General features: G+C 44.0%; 1 protein-coding gene across 1 annotated transcript; it reads left to right on the top strand.

The window, feature by feature from the left end:
* Positions 1–1,059: 1,059 nt before the first annotated feature.
* Positions 1,060–17,002, top strand: IHO1 (interactor of HORMAD1 1). Its single transcript, XM_055805197.1, has 7 exons — positions 1,060–1,073; positions 1,174–1,333; positions 2,700–2,857; positions 4,729–4,777; positions 5,453–5,540; positions 13,587–13,690; positions 14,461–17,002. Exons 1-7 carry the CDS (start codon positions 1,060–1,062, stop codon positions 15,778–15,780), a joined length of 1,893 nt encoding a protein of 630 aa, XP_055661172.1. The 3' UTR covers positions 15,781–17,002.
* Positions 17,003–17,729: the final 727 nt, after the last annotated feature.

Consider the following 17,729-nt stretch of genomic DNA (forward strand, 5'->3'; position numbering starts at 1 on the left):
AATGTTGGGGTGATCATCTTTTGTTATACACATTAATTAGTCTCCTGTTCCTTCTCCTTTACTTACATGATTTGGTACGGAAGGAAAACCCTGCATAAGAGTCTTTTTCATTAATTTTGGTCTGTACTTCCCAGTTCCAAAGGCAGCAACACATCTCTCCATTTTGGTAGCTTAAAAAAGAGCAAGAACTGAGAGTATAAAACTGGCCCAGCTTTTCTTATATTTGGACCTTGCCTAAGCACTCTGTCAGACCTTTTGGATGTAGAGCAATGGAATAGTGATCATGTGAAAAATGAAAAAAGTCTATATCTTTGCTAGCAAAAAATTGAAGACAGCCTCCGACACACCGAGAAGCAGTGCAGCTGTGCAGGGAAACCCTTGTCTGAGGGAAGCTGACACTGTGCCATGAGCCTAGTCCATAAAGCAGTAGAAGCCATGTCTCTCAAGAGGAATAGCATCAGAGTAACGTAGCACAAAGTCAAGGCTAACTGGAAAAGGTTTATTTGGGTGATGCTCAGGGGAAAGAACAGAACTTTTAAGTATCATGTTATTATATTTGAAGTATTTCTAACAATTCAGATCAATTTGTCCAGCCATATACCACCAATTTATTTGTTGTTCCAGCATGTCAGACTTAAAGCATCTGGAGAAAAAATGCCCAATAAACGTCAACTATCAGTCAGAAATGTTTACTCTGTTGGAACTGCCTTCCAAATAAGCAGAGCAGCATCTGAGTTACAACAGAAATTATTATCCTGAGTAGCATAAAGGGAGAGACCCAGCACTTGTTAGGAGCAAACCCCAAGGTGTCCCTTAAACTAAGACTGACCATCAAGGCAGACAGGATGAACTGAGTTAGCTGGCCAGTCCTGGTTTTGGTCTTCTGTCTGCAGGATGTGCCAGAGAAACACCTTCACCCCTGCAAGGTGAATGCACAGCTACCACACTGTGTATGTATGCGGCAGTTTAAGATAAGCCAGTTGGCTTTGTGTAGCAAAACCACAGACTGTTAAACATTATGCAGTTAAAGGAATGGTACCCTCTGAGTGGAGAGTGGAAATGAACATGTTGGGGTGGGCCATGCTTGAAAACTTCCAGCAAATTGTGTAGGGAATTATGTTTGGCTTTTTAATTGCTCAAGACTCATTCACAACCCACTCTGCCCTATTTCAGGCCTAATAAGTTTTCCATCCGAAGCAGTGCTTACAGCGACTACTCGAGTTTGAGTGATTCTCAGCTGCTCTTTGGCTCCCAGTTCTGCCCGGAGAATGCGCAGCTGGCAGCGGCGCCGCTGGAGCTGGGTACACAACCGGGACAGCACAACTCCCAGGATGTGAGTCTCACTCCTGTTCAGCCCTGTGCAGGCACACAGCCACCACTCAAAGTTAATGGAAAATGCTGAAATCAGGTGGTAACATTTGCAAGTTTTTGTAACTGTGGAAATCAAGCTATTTTCTTGATACCTATACATATTTACTGTGACTAGACAGAGTAGCAGCCTGGTTGGCTGAAAACCTAGTATTTATAACAGATTACTATAATTCATTATTGAGATTCTTTAATCACATTTCTTCAATTACTAAAATAATATGAAATTTGTTCTCAAGCTAATGTCTTTAGACCACCTAGCTAAAGTAGAATATTACACCTATTCCTCTTTGAAAAATACTGGCTTTCTCTTCATTAGCTTGCTGCAAGAATGACAGAGGTATCCAGTATGTTCTTTCATTGACTGAAAATTACCTTGCTGTATTGCTGTTATGGCAGGTGCTTGAATGATTTTGGATTAAGAACTTCTATGCACATAATCTTTCTTCTACAGTACAGGGTTTCTGATGTTACCAGCCTCGCTGAAATAGTTCCTGCACTACTAATGGAGAGCAACAGATCCAAATAAAGACACCTGAGAACAAAGACTAGGAAAGAGCAGTGGTGCTAGCTTGGTGACCCTAGGCTGTCCTTCAGTTGCAGGTCCCATCTGCTGTCCTCTGCATTTTGCCGAGGATCTTGTCCATTAGCTGCAGCAGCTTTTCATCAGACACAAAAAAGGAAATTCAATCTTCATGCTGAAAGACGAAAATTTAGTAGAAATTGCATTTTCTTATGTTTTAAGGAAAAGGCATTTCCATTTTGACCAGTGTCTGGAAAGTTTGTAGAATGAAGAAGATCTTTACAGCTTTCATATTAATATTAATTTTTTTGTTCTGAAATGCATATTGAAGCATGTGGAAAACTCATCTGCAGTCTGGTGATGTTGCTAGTTGGCAGCAAAATGATGTCATCCACCAGGAAATTCAATAGGATTTTCTTTAGATTCCTGTACAGGGAGCTCCCACTGACATCTTTAACTTTTCCACAGTTCCAAGAACACTGGAATTAATTTATAGTCTCTGTGTTGAGCATACAGGAAAAAAATTCGCACACCTTACGATCACAACCAACTGAAAATCCTCAAGATGAGAGAAAAGCCTCCATCTGGAGGAATTTGGGTTAGGTTTCAGTTCCACAGGGAGTCAATCTAACTAGGCACACTAAATGAGCCATAATCTCATGAAATTCTTAATCTCCTTGTCCAATCTAATCCGTCACATCCAATCACCCTGATCTGTCTGCAAAACACTTGGTACACACATATTTTTTTCTAATTAATGTTCTGATTATTCTTATACTTCAACATTTTTCTTTCTTTTGTGTAACAGAGTGAGCCCAGTATTTTTACCAAATACCAGACAAAACCACAGTTATTTGATGACGATACGAAAGAAAAAGGTTTGCTTAATTTTGGTGGTGGAAGAGTGAGAAGTGTCTTGGAAAAATTTGAAGTGAATAAGAACAAAATAAAGGACAAATACGATCGGTATGTAGACATCCATTGGAAATTCTTTCTGTGCTGGTGGTTATCACTTCCCACAGCTCCTTCTTCCCCTCTTGAAAGTCATGGATGATGTAGCAGCATATTTCTCCAAGAAAAGTATCTTTTCAGGTTTTAAATAACCTGTGATTGGAAAGAGTCACAGGATAAGAGAATAGGGTTTATTTGCAATGTGATTTATGTAAGACACTCGGCCATAAGCCACAAGGAACAACAAAACTCTAACCTGAATTTACCTTTGTCCTTCTTTATCCAAGCAGCAGGGTTTTGATCTGATTCCCTGTTGATTCCCTGTGAAAGCCCATATTTCTGAAAGTTTTGTAGACTGTGTTGGGACTGATCAAAGGGACTCTAAGGACAGCCTCCACATTTAAGCCAGAGGAGGAGATTGCCAAGCATACTTGTGTGCAGTGGAAGATGCAATGATTACACCTTTATAAATCTGCATGTGTCTCTAGAATTTTACTTGTATACAAGATTTTTATTTCTTGTGTTTTTGGTAACAGACAAGTGTAATTTGTTAACGTAATTTGCATCTGCTCTTTGTCAGATGTTAAGAATTAAACGTACGTGTAGGTCCTAAAGGAGTTTAGGGAACAAGCTGACTGCCTGAAGCTCAAAAATGAAAGATGGCAAACTTCCCAGTGCACCTATAAATAATTCCTAGTGCTGTACATTTTGTAATGTAACATCCAAAGTGAAACACATTTTTATTAAAAGCCTTTGATCAAATCAGGCTATGTATCTCTCTTTCGCAATGGGCATTATGCTTCTGATAAGGCAAAATTTGATTCTCTAGTGCCTATTAGAGAAGAGGAGGATTTTTGTAAGTGAATTATGAGAAACGAACAAATAGTTTTAAATGTTTAGGCAGAACTCTTAATTAGCCTTTATTTATTTTTAAATTAATTATGTTCCTTCCTACACTCCAGACTCACAACCAGTTAAAGACTGTTTATAGAAATAACTATATCATCTTTACAGAGATAAACGTATAATTTATCAATTTGTATCCCCCGCAAGTCTGACTAATAAAATTAATATCTTCCTTTCCATAAAACTAGAAAGATTTCAGAAGCCGTGCCTAATTCTCATAACTAGACTCTTCCTGGCCCCTACCTTTTCGGTTGTTGCAATCTGGATCACTTAATGATTGATTTAAATTCACCCAAAACTTCAGAGAGGAAATAGGTTATCACTTTGCTTAGCAACCATCCTTTTATTTCAGTTTGATAGGTTAATCATGAACATAGCCTGGTCCCTGATAAACTTGCTCAGCTTAAAAAGATGGATAACAGAAACCACAGGCGTAATCTCAGGAGAAATGGATTAGCGGTATTTGTTCTTCCTGGCTTGGGCTTTGTTGATGCTGAAGCTTTTCCCATGTTTTTCCCACAGATATTTTAGTCCAAATACAATATCATGTATCCCAGCAACTGGCACGTCACCACTGCCAAGGCTGGGTCCTTCCGGAGCAGATACTGTGGTGGTAACACCCCAGCAGCTAATGGACAGTTGTGTAAACACCAGCTAAAACTTCCCGGAGAGGCACGAATGCTAGGCCAAAAATGGGAGAGTTAAAAAAACAGGAAAAAAGAAAAAATCATGTATATGATATATATGTGCATGTGTATATATTTTCTTTCTTACTCTACATAGCAGAGTCCATGCTTTCCTGAAGCAAGGTGACTTCAAAGGGTTATGTGTCCTGAAGTAAGCACACTTCTGTGCTTACATTATGCACTATGCTATGCCTTGCAGTGTTTCATGTCTCATGTTTACTGTAATCTTTTCAATGTCTGTCTACTTCAGTAACTTTCATGTCTATTTCATGCTTGGTTTTTTTTTCATTTTAGTGAGGTTTTAAGCACCTTTATTTCCAGTATCAAAGACAGGCTTCAAGGGGTAAGTTGATTCAAATTCAGAGTGCAGAGTAATGAAGAATTAGAAATGCTACAGAACACTCGCCTTCTCTTATTTCTGTGCTGATATTTGAATTATTACACTGTTTGTCTTGGGCACTCAAATACTTTAAACCAACAGTTGTCCATAAAAATAGATTGCATATACCATTGTCTTTGTAGACTGCCCTTAAGGTCAAGGTTTTTAGGGCCTTGCCTCACAGTCAGCAGTGGAATGTCTCTGGGTTTTGGGAACAAGAACAGGCTATAATGGCTGTCTGCAAATACCAGTTCTTTTTTCCTTCTGCCTGCAGAAAGTGGTCTGCTCTCACGAATAAGTCAATGTGGTCTTAGTCTCTGAAGGTGAAGGTCTCTTCCCCAACACTCCTATAATTAATTCAATTAATGTTGTTATTAATGCTGTTTTACAGCTCAGTATCTCTATTTTGAAATCTGTTAAGATGTCTGCAACATTTCGTAGCCTTTTGAGCCATTCCAGATCTCCTTTGGGGTTGGAATCAACAGCTGAACAAATTGTTTCAAGTGGCAGATAAATAACCATTTTCAGGCTGATCCATTCCATAAGTTGCAGTTGCTGTTCTGTGGAACGTGGGGCTGTATTTTTGCAAACAAAGAAAGAGAAATGTATTAATTTTCTCATTTACCTTTGTTTTTGCAGCTGCAAGCGTGCTTGGACAAGTTTGGAGAAATGTTTGATTCAGGAAACAAATCCATTTTGGTTCACCTAGAAACCATTTCCCAGACAGGTAAGTCCTTTCTGTATTCCTGTTAACAGCAGAGGGCATAGTCCAACTGCTGAATGTCAGCATTTTGTCTCCAAGCTGGGGTGAACTAGACAAGCCAGGCCACTCACAGCTGCTCTTCCTAAGGGAGAAGAGCAAATAAGACTAATCCATGGTATGGACTTGTCTATTTTTCTATTCTTACTCTGTTACATTCTCCTTTCCTCTGCTCTCTTGTACTTTGTCCAAGAACGTAGGTGTTCTGTGGTTAGATGCCAAGCACGCATAGACAAATGCACCTCTGTGGTTTTGTCTTCTGCCTGGAGTATGATCATTTTTAGACTATCTGGAGCACTAATGGAATACACAGTAAAAATAACTTAGATATTTATATCCTGAGTATCCAGTTTCGGGTTTTAGGGCTTTCTCAGATTTTCATGTGTTAGTTTGAAGTCTTCCATCACTCCTCTGTGCTTGAAGTGATTATGTTTTAGATATGAGCAAAACTAGTACTGCTCATTTCTTAAGTAAGAAGCACATAGTGAAGCACACTATTGCCATTATAAAAAGGTGACCTCCCAAAAAAGCCAATAATGTAACATATTTTTGAACAGCTCTGTCTCTGAAGTGGCTAGTCTTTACTGAGGGAAAGTGCTTCAGAGAAATTGTTTCTAATTTGGCTAAGATCTGAGCCTTTGAGAGTGCATTAATTTTTAATGCTGACATGATTTTTTATCAACACCCTGTCAGGACTCTGCTCAGTGCTTGCCCTGCTCTGTGCAAGAACAAGAGGCCAGTTTCAATACATGCAAGAAATGTGAAATGAGTTGTATTTGTGGGATCAAGGCAGCAGACCTTCACAAAAGCACTGTAATCTTCACTGTGGGGTAAAATGTGGCTTCCACGAAGCACAGCTTTGACAGATACCCTTTAAGTCAACACAGCCCTCTCAGGCAAAAAGAGCGGAGTCTGGCGCATTCTGCTCGAGGCTGCAATAGCCTGTATGTTTGAAATACCAATCTTGTTATACTAAGAACACTCCCTTGCTGTGCTCGGCAAGTGCTCTTGGTGGGACCTTAATGTAAGCAAGAATCTATCTGCTTTGGCCAATACAACAAGCTCCCTATTATGCATTTCCCCATCCCCTAATTACTTCAGTGCCTCAACTTGTCCACTCTCTAGCAGGACTTTGCCTGATTTCATATACCTCTTGCACAGAAATTGTTGTCATGGCACTGAAAATCAAATCTATTGTTCATGACTACCCCTCTTTATTCCATACCATTTGCTCAGCTGTACTGTTTCTTCTCCATGCCCACTTTAAATAAATGTGCCTTGAATGAAATGAGAATCCTCCCAGAGGTGCCTGCTTCTAGATTTTCAAAGCAATTGAAAAGAAAAATTGGCACTTTCTGTAATGTATGATGCTGCAGAACGTTGACTATATAATGAAAATCATCACATGCTCCACAATGTTGTTCTTTTTATATTTCTGGGAGGTTCATCTGTCACTGGTTAATTGCTGATAAATACTGCCATTTGACTGGTATCACAGTGACAGATAATTAAGTTCCCACTAAATAAATACCTGCATTAATGCCTTAAAAACATCCCAGCTGAGGCAATTCCCTTGAAAAACTGGTATGAAATTCCTGAACTTAGGTGACAAAGAGCTAAATTCAGAGCTGATAAAGCACTGAATGCCAATAGCTGATGATACAGTACCTTGCGATGTGGGTGACATGGTAGAGACACGGTAAATCATTGGCAGTGGAGGATTTCACATATAGGAGAGGAATGCAGAAGATGAAGAGGCTCTTTTCAAGGAGAGAAGTACTACACCAGGACATTGAAACAGCTCTGAAAAAGCAAAGGTGGAACTTGAAATCAAATCAGTTTTCATTAAAAGCTTATAAGGAGTATCATAGGCTTCATTTGTAGAAGTGGGTAGCAAGCATGTTTGGCACAGTCTACATAGACACTGGGAGAGAACAAAACAGAAAATATTTTTCAAAATATATTTCCAAACCATTTCCAAATGCTGTTGGTTTGGCATGCTCTATGCAGTAAGGTAAAAAACAAAAAAAGGTCATCTTTTGAGGGTTTGTCTGTATGTGCTTTCACACAGTGGATAGAGCTGTCTGGTACTGGAGGTGAGCATTTGACTGAGCAGCTTCCGCAGAGTCACAACTGCTCTATTCCTTGTTCACATCTCTGTGTGCTGTGCACAGGGATGTAAAGAAGCAAGCAGACCCTACATCCTCAATTCTTCCACCTTGTATAGTTTTTCTGGTTGACTTGCCCATTCATCATTTGCTCTCTCTTTCTGGTTTCAGCTCCTGCAGCTAATTTCTTTTTATATTTTTCTCATTTTCATTCATATACCTGTTGCAGCACAATCAAACTAGTAGACTGCAACAAGGTTTTACCATTGGTCAGGTTCTACTGTCTGTGTTATATACCTTCCTCCAGAGGTCTGACCACACTGCTCCCCCTCTATCTGACCCCCTCTCTCACAATCCTCAGGGCTATTTAACCACTTAGCAGGAACGAGCTACAGCTGCACATCATCCAGGTCAATCAACCCACAGCCGCTGAGGCACGGCCACAGCTGCATGTTGTCAATGTTGACAAACCCACTGCCTTCATTCCTCTACATATACCCACACTTCTGTTGAAACTTTTTTTTTTTTCAATACAAATCTTGATTTTCACAGCTCAGCCCTCTCTGAACTGCTTTGCTTTTCTGGTATTTGGTAGTTCCAGCTGTGACAGCTCATAACAGCCGTATCTTTTGCACCACCTTGACTTCATTGCAAATGAGAAGCATATTCCCAGCCAGCATACCACAGGCAATCCTCTGATGTTCCTGCCAGCAAGGGTGACAAAATAACAGGCAGTATGTCCCTTACAGAGGTATGAGCTGATGCAATTCTCTGACAAAATCCAGTGCCTGGTGGGAAGTCGTCAAACATGACTTGCTTCAAGTCTCCCCAGGCCTGGTAGTTGCTGGCAAGGTTTCTAGGGGATTTCACTATCTTTATAATGGTGGGATTTGAGCTTGTTTATTGTGAACAGTAAAGTCCAGACGGGGACACCCAATCCAGACTCCCTTATGTTCTGTATAGACTGAGAAGTCAAAAAGTTTAAAAGTGATAAAGGAAACACATTTCCTGTGCAGCTGCTAACTAGCTGTGCAGTGACTGGCTATGAAAGTTGTTGAGATGAGAGATATAACGAGTCTCCAGAACACCTTGGCATGGATGACGAGGGGATGTGTGGTTGTCTTGGTGAATACTGAAACCCCTCATTGTTACACTTCAGGGCTTGGGGCGCCCTCTGCCATAGGGCAGGCTGAGATCAGTGGCAGCTCATCCCACGGGTGCCCGATGCAGAAGAGGACCCACGCTAAGCAGGCACAAACCTGCCAGCTGACTACTCAGGCTATGTCCGAGCAGGATGCAGCCATGACAGCCCAAATGTCTCATCTGCTGGCACAGCTCCGCTGCTGCTCAGGGAGAAAATGGAGCACTCTGCTGAGCTCCATAGCTGTCTCCCCTGCTCTTGTCTCACCAGGTTTATACCACTTCCTATTTCCCCTACGAACCTGGGCGCAGGAGAACCAACCTCCTTCCAAAGTGTTATTTAAAGCCTCTGCACTGTCTGTGCCAGTCTCAGGATGAGTTGCATAGACGATGATAGATAGGCATCAGAAGCAGTTGCTGTTTAATATTCCTAGGCTAGGAGGCTGACACTCTCTCCCTCGGCTGCTCAGACTGTAGTTTTCAGCTGTTGGGAGTGCACCTGCACCTGAGTGCAGGCTGATTCGTGGGGAACCCTCTGCAACACAGGGTGGCAGACCTACCCCAAGGTCCTACAGCCTTTTACCTCATGCCAGATTTCACATTCCATATGTTATTAATGTAAACCAGCAGCATTTGAAGACAATGGTACAGCAAACCAAGACACAACGATGTTCCAAGTTGTAAATGACTGCTTTGTTTAGGGTAAAATACCTTAACAGAGGCACAAGTCTGTGCATAAGCCACCCATTAACTGAGTAAAGACTTTTCCTCTATGATCAAGTCATTCAATAACTATCATCTGCTGCAGGGTTTATTCGAAAAGAACTTTCTCTGAAGCAGCCATTCTCGATAATTTTCAAAGACAAGAGCCTGCCTAACAGGGTCCTTGATCTGATCTAGTTTGACCATCTCGATGCCTGTTTTTTTAAGTCTAGGTTAATGCTCATTTTTATTTTGTTTAATACTGTTTGACAAGTCTGAACACCTTTCTGGTATGGAAACCCGAGGGAAGGAGAGTGCCCCTCCTGTGTACTGAGGGATTTTTTCTGCAGAATACTCCTACACGTACAAATTAAATGCATCCAGAAGACTGGCTGTCAGTTGCTTGCCTGCAGCATGCTGTGCTGAGTCAAACGTATGTGCAGATCACAAGCCCAGTGGATGCAGTGCTATTTTTAGACTGAGGATACCATGTTGTAGAAGAACAGACTGACTAGGGAAATTAGAAAGTTTTAAAAATAATTCTGAACTAAAATTAAGTGTATGGAGAAGAGCAGCAAGCCAAGGTAAGCTTGCTGATGCTGGCCTTCCTATATATTCACTATGCAGAGATGGAAGGCGATGAAGTGATGTGAAAAGAATTTCCTCCTTTAGTCACTACTGCTTTCCTCCCCTTTATATAGGCTTGCAGGCCAGGAGGGCCTGGCAGGGTCCCCAAAAACCTGCTCTAAGATTGCAGGTAGCCCTGGCGTCTAACCAGCAGTCTAAAAGGCCCACTCAAACATTTGCTCCATCACAAACACATTCTGCAAGCCACAGCTTTCCCCCGGTGATTTGTAAAAAAGTCTAAAGCTGTCAGAGCAAAAGACTAAAAGCTTAAAAACAGCAGTGAGAGAGCAGGGACAACCAAATTGCCTGCAACGGCAGAGAGCTTATTACTTGAAATACGTGCAGATAATCCTCAGAAATCAGCCACGCTCCTGTGGAGAACAAGGCAAAACCATGTAATGATGGGCATCCTGAAAAAATGGAGAAATTCCCCCCAGGCCTAGGTCTGGGTGGTGGTTTATCTCACTGCATGTGAGAAAGATGCATGGAGAAGGCAACTGCAGGGTTTCTTCTCCCAAATGGCAGCAGTGTGCACTGCTCCCAAGCATCGCTCCTTTCGAGGAAGGTAAATAAAGTTAAAGATCCAGCCTGGCGCAGGGTTCCCTGCTGCTGGGAGCCAGCTCTGGGTGAGCACCCCATCCCTCGAGTGGCAAGCCTTGCCGCACTGGAGCAGCACCTCCAGCCCCATGCCACCAGACACCTCTGGTTTGCGTGGCTGCATAAGACAAACACTTTCAATCTCCTTTCATAAGAGGAGATTATCATTTAAGCACTTAATTATCTTGTAGCTTTTCTCTGCACGTGTCCCAGTTCAGTCTCTTTATTTCCTTGCACATATAGATAGCGAGAACTGCGCACGGGCTTCCAGCCACCCTGGGGTGCACAGCAGTTCCCATCAGCCAGAGTCTGTGCACTGTCACACACTGCACTGCCCTGTGTCACCTGTACCCCCTGGTGCTGGCATATGCATCTTTGTGTCACCTGCTAATTACTTCAATACCCACTGGCTTTTGCACCCAGGTGACCACAGCAGATTTTAAGCAAGTTTGTCTCATGAACAGACCTTGAAGAGCATCTTTCAGGGCCACCTTGTCTCCTCACGCCACCCCTCTCAAGAGCTGGTGTTTTCCCTTTAATTGATGCTTATCCACTTATTTTTTCTCAGCTTTTCTTCATATTACATGGCAACTTCCACTGAAAAGCTTTGTTTGAATCTATAAAAGGCCACTGCACTGCCATTGTCTAAGAAGTTGCCTTATACTAGTGTATTACAATAGTCAGGCACAATCTGCCTTTTATAAAATCTTGTTCCATTTTATTCTATTTCCCTCCACGTCTTTGAATACCCTTTCCCTTAAGGTCTATTCTAAAACCTTGCACTATATGAAAGCAAAGTAGTAAGCCCATAAACACTCAGATCTCTTTCCTTTCTTCCTTCCCAAATGTAGCTCTTTAAAAGATCCTTTTTTCTCTTTTTTTTTTTTTTTTTAAACAGAAACTCTTTCTGTCTGCCTCTCCCTAATAGTTTTTAACTTTTTGGCCAATTTCATCTAGAGTTTGACAGAAGTGCACAGCTCATCAAGATAATTAAGTCCCTGCAAGCTTGATGAAAACAGCTAGGCAGGAGAAGAGATCCCAAGTGCTCTGCATCCTGTGAGCACACCTCTCTGAGGTGAGAGGGACTGCGCTGAAGAGCTAAGCACTTGGCATGCAGGAATAGCTTTAGCTGTGCTCTCAGCTCCACCAATACTGAAGTTAATCAAACACTTTGGATCTGTCACAAAAAATAATCGATTAATTAATTGCAGAGCTGTTGTAGTCAGAAGTCCAACTCAGTTGGCCTCACACAGGGCACCAGTTGCTGCAGCACAAATAAACTAGCAGGCTACAACAAGGTTTTACCATTGGCCAGGTTCTACTGTCTGTGCTGTATCACCTTCCTCCAGAGGTCTGACCACTCTGCTCCCCCTCCATCTGACCCCCTCTCTCACAACCCTCAGGGCTATTTAACCACTTAGCAGGAACGAGCTACAGCTGCACATCATCCACGTCAATCAACCCACAGCCGCTGAGGCACGGCCACAGCTGCATGTTGTCAATGCTGATCAACACACTGCCTTCATTTCTCTACACAGAGCTCTTGTAGTCACTTGTTGAAATGTAGGGTTTATTCTGATTTTTCTTGGGTGTACAATGTCAGTCCAGAACTCCAGAGTTCCAGTTATTTTGGTCCATTGGCTTGGCAATGCTTTGTTTTAGCGCGAGTGCTTCACATCCTGCGTTGTCCTGCGCGGCCAGCGGCCCTCCCCAGCCCCACCATCTGTACACACCTTCCTGCGCTGTTCACAAGAAAGACCAGAGTTGTTTAGCAAACAGCTCTTTCTCTTCATCCTAATTTATGAATTTAGAGGAAGAAATTTATGAATTTAGAGGAAGAAATTTATGAATTTAGAGGAAGAAACATAAGACTGCTAAGGATTTTTCATCTCCACATACACAGCAAACTGTGTTCCTGTGCTGTAGTGTATTAGGCACAGCAGTGGTTCCCATAGGAATAATTGCAGCTGTACAGAGGAGCGTTGTGCTGTTGTCCAACTATATAAAATAAATCCCTATTTTCTTATCAGTTTTTCAACAAGTCTGACTAAAGTCAAAAGCATCTTGCTCCAATTTAAACCCCGCCAGGGGGTCTGTGCCCCTGCAGGACACTGCTGGGGCCCCCACTGCCTTCCAGCATTCCAGCTGCAGCTGGCCAAGCACTGGCACAGCTGCCTGGCTCAGTGGGTTTCTGACCCCATCTTTTCCTGTGCCCAGCAAGTGGAAATTCCCATTCTTTGCATACTCCTTCATAATTTCCCACTATCCTTTCAGGCAGCTTTCCTTCAGTTACCAGCCTCCTGTGCTTTTCTGACACCTATTCTCTGGTTGCACTTCTTAGCCATTAACCTCTTGCATCTCCATCCTCTTATCAGCAATACTGTTATTCCCATCACATGTTCAAGCTCCCATTTACCATCAGCTGGTTACAGAAGAGGGTTGGTTATACTGGCAGGGTCAGCTATACTGGGATTCCCCTCCCCGGCCATGCCTATTGTGCAGTTGGCAGACAGCTAAGCCTCAGCCTTCCTTGCGTTGAGCCAATCAAGTTTTGCAGTTTCACGTAACCTTTCATGTCCAGCTGCCAAGCAAACAGAGCACAGTAAACGAGGTTTGGCCTGTACGCAGCATCTTATGAATTTCAAGTGCTTGGCATTAAACATCTACCCTATTGTTCATCACTTGGGGATTGGGGAGATTTCAGCAGGCAAATCACTATGGTAGCACGGTGAAGTATTTCATGCCAAGCCGTGGAGGAAGTAGCAATAGTTTTGATAGTACTTTATTCACATTTATAAATGAAAGACAAAATGTGTTTTTTATTGATTTCCCTGTTTAGTGCAAGATGCTCTTCAGAGTCACTGTGGCTTGGTGCTGAAAGCTCTGACAGATAAAAGCCAAATGGAGCAGGCAATGCTGGAGATGGAGAGGAGACTTGCAGCCGTAAGTGCAGAAATTAATCTTTTATTCTGGATCCTTGTTCTGAATTTCTCCTGCTTCTTCAAAATATTAACTGAATATTAAATTGCCTTCGAATGGTGGAATCTAAAGTAGACTGCTCCCGTTATAATGAAGGGAGAAAACATATTAAAATGCTAATTCTAGGCCAGATACTGACTGATGCTTACCCAAGCGCTGGCTAACTCTGATGAGTTGCTGGTAAGATCTGATGAAACCCTAGTCATTGAGAGGGGAGCCCAACCATGCCCTGTTGTGGCAGGCCACGATGGAGAACTGCTTCCTCATGCTCCCACATGCCTTTGTGGTGCAGTGCGTGCCTTCGAGGGGAGAGGATCTTGCAAAAATGCAGTGCCTTGACCCTTCAGCTGGATGGTTTCCTAGGGAGAGCTAAAAAAGAGGTTAAAAAAGAACAAGTGGGTATCAGAGACAAAAGAATGAACTGTCCGAGACCTCCTGGACAGGTCTGGTTTCTCCAAAGGCCCTGCTGACGGAATTGCTTTTGACAAGGATGTGACATGCCAGCATGTGAGAAGGCAGAGCTCCTGAGAGAGGGGGCACGCTGTGGGTTAGGAGTATGCCCTAATCCCAAACCTCTCACTTTTGTTGGACAGTTTAGGAATATGTATTACACAGGGAGATAAAAACTGCTGATCTTTGGGTCAATACCCGACTCAAAGTTTCTTGTTTGAATACTATTATTGTACTTCTTAATGTGTTGCTTACTGCTTTTGCTCTGCTTGCTGCTTCCCCAGAAAGATATGGAGATTTTGGATGTGAAATCCAGTGTCCAGCTGCTGAAGGAGGGTCTGGAGTCACTGCCCACTCAGCTGAGGGATCAGTACCTGAAGCTGTGTGAAGAACTAGGCCTCCTGAAGCTCCCCAGCACCTTAGCTGAGCTGCACACGTTCATTTCTAGTGCCAGACTCCCACCTCACATGGCAGATAACTCTTCTCAGACCTCCCCTGGCTCATGCCAGGGCTGTGTTCTGGGTGAGAACCTGCGCTGGTCATGCTGCCATGGCAGGGGGGTTTGCAGCTCCTTGGGTCAGCCTCAGCCCCCCTGCATGACAGTGGGGGAGCAGCACGGAGACTCCCCCACGAGGAACCAGGTCACTGGGGATGCCACGTCTAAGGCTGACCTAAACACAGGTTCAGGAGAGGAAGTCAGCCCCATTGCTACAGCAGCATGTGGCAGAGAAACCACCTCTTTGCAGGAGGAGAAGCACAGCCTGGAAACACAGAGCTGTGCTAACCATCCTTGCATGTGCTGCACTAACAGTCACTTTTTGGGGTGTAGTCAGAAGAAACACTCTCCTGCACCACAGGAGGTGCCCTTACCAACTCCACTGAGGAAGGCCGTCAGGACATGCACTCGAGGATTTAAACCCACGACACCATTACAACAGAGGCAGCCTCAAGTTTGCCACCTTTCTGTACAAAAAGATATGCCTGGGCAAAGAGGCAGTAACTGGGCCACAGACCGTGAGGTGGAGAATGTGGCTGTAGGGAACAAAGTGAAACAGAGGTCAGGAAGGATCCCTGGGAATAAAGCAACGGGGAGGAAAAAAACGTGCCCTGCTATGAGAAAAGGTGAGCTCTCTCAATGTGCTGATAGTGGGCTGAAGCAAAGGAAGGCAAACAAGGTTATTGAGTTGGAAAGCTCCAGAAAAAATTGCTTTCCCAGATGCACAGTTGCTGTCAATTTAGGAAGCTCTAACCCGGTTTTTGCAGCTCCCAATCAGCAGGTCCTCAGCAGCACTCAGCCAAGGCTTACAAAGAATTTCCCACCAGGGCCATGCTCCAATAAAAGCCTGCAACAACTTGCAGACAAAAGAAAGAGAAGTTTGGAAATTAAAAGAAGAGTTAATGTTTCCAGTGTAAAAAGGAATCTCTTGGATTCCTCTCCGCAGGAGAATCTGTTTTCCCTATGTAACACAGCAGGTGAAAAACAGATGAGCTGCTTCAGTCTCCGAAGACCGGCAAGCACCAAGAAACCATGTCCTGTCAACACGCTGGCTCAGCAGAACACAGCCTGCTGCTCTTTAGTTTTTGACAGCGATTATTCCGATTGAAGGGGTTTGTTTCATGTTCAGAGTCCTCAGCACAGGCTTGGCCATCTCAGTCACAGTTTATTCCTCTAGGCATATTATTCCTCTAGGTTACCTGCTTAGCCAACAGACGAGGCTCATGCCTGGATGCTTCGAAGTGTTATTGCCCACCTTGATATATTGTAAGGGACTATGTGGGATCTGAGGGGAAGCTCTCCCCTAGCTTGGCAAGCTGGTGGAATCAGTATTACTTTACCTCCCTGCTCCCAGCAGACATGCCATGGGCTCCAATTGCTGTCGTATTTACGCAGCAGAGAAGTACCTGCAGAGCCTGCTGAGATGTTCGCTGGGGAGGAGAGGGCTGGCAGAGCATGGACAAGCAGCTCAATCAGATTTAGCACTGAGACCTACTTGAAACTTTTCAAGTAGATAGGTGTAATAATACCTCTGTGGCCAGAGGCTTTACTCTGTTTCTCACTCATTGTCTCTGTGTTGGTTTACATGTCTAAAAGTTCAGCTATTTAGCTCCCTAGGCAGTAGTACTGTTGTTCTGGTTGATTTCGATAAGGTTCAGATTTGTCCCAGGAGGTTTTTTGTGAGCTGTGGACAGGGACAAGTTTAGCTGAGGAAAACCAAATCCCAGCACTTCAGGTTCATCCACTATTGCATTTCTCCTTTTAGGATTAAATTTCTTAGTTTCAGAAATTTCAGGCAATTACTTCATATCATCTGTTTTGTTTGTCTCTTGTAACACTTGGCTAATCAAGGAATTCTCCAATGTACAGTTTTCAAGGGCAGTGGTTCTGAAACAGAAGCCAAAAGACGTGATGGTCAAATTTAGCAGATGAAGTCACTGATGGATAGTTCTTGTCCTTTAGAAACCTGCATCTCTCTAGTGTGGAGTCACTCCAAAGTTTTCAAGTCAGAAAGGACCAGCCTGCTCACCTAACCTGGCGTATACAGCCAGGAGATTGTTGGGCAACCCCCATTCCCACAGAGCAACTCTTTCCAGGGTACCCAGCTGTGTCTATCAGCAGCTTCCACTGTTTCAGATTATTTGTATCATGTTTGATTTTGGATCTGAGATGTTAGTGGCAAAAGCAGCATTTCAGTGTTGACAAAACAGGTCTCTTGCCACAAACCCAACCAGTCCAGTTTGTTGTCCTGAGGGGGAAGACTGGGATCCCCTTTTCCTGGCTTTAATAAACTCATTGTGTCTTCACCGAAGTCCAGTGTCTTCATATTTTTTTTTCAGGAGAGGCAAGATCCTGTTCAGCAGGTGAGCAGGTGGCTGCTTTGGGGCTGTTTAACTCCCCTGGATCACGGAACTAGGAGGATTTATTTTTACAGCTCCTCTCTCATGTGTAAAGAAGGAAAGTGCTGCCCTTCCAGTTTAACATTGGTTCACTGACATCAATTAGCAAGGAGAAGGCAGCGGGAGCAGGTATGGGGAGCCCCCAGTGCCTTGAGGACCACCCCCCGAGGTCAGCAGAGGGGCTGGGTGACGGCTGCAGGCTGCGGTGGCCGTTCATTTCTCATCACCCTCCTGTACCCACCTTCCCAGCATCCCCAGTACCGCCTTTGCTGGGCAAAACCTTCTCCGCAGGGCTTGCCACCTTTTCAGGGTCTGCGGGGACCAGTGCAGGCCCCTGCGCGGCCCCCAGCCTGGACGCAGCGAGCTCAGCAGCCCATGGCTGAGCTTGGAGGGACCTCTGGAGGTGTCTGCCGCAAGCCCCTGCGCTAAGCCAGAACAGGCCCCGGCTCCCCGGCACCCCGCGCCGTGCCCTGGGGTACAGTGCAGGGCTGCCCCGGGGACCCCCCGCTGCACACTCATGACAGCACACAGCGAGGTCATGAACAAAATCCCTGGAGAAAGGAGGTGTAGCAGCAACACCAGCCAGTGGCGCTTCCCCCGGCACTGGCTACCTCCCCTGGCAAGCGGGGAGAAGCCCCAGGGAGCCACCTCGGCCCCC

The sequence above is a fragment of the Falco peregrinus genome, chromosome 5, assembly GCF_023634155.1.
Source record: "Falco peregrinus isolate bFalPer1 chromosome 5, bFalPer1.pri, whole genome shotgun sequence".
Lineage (NCBI taxonomy): Eukaryota > Metazoa > Chordata > Aves > Falconiformes > Falconidae > Falco > Falco peregrinus.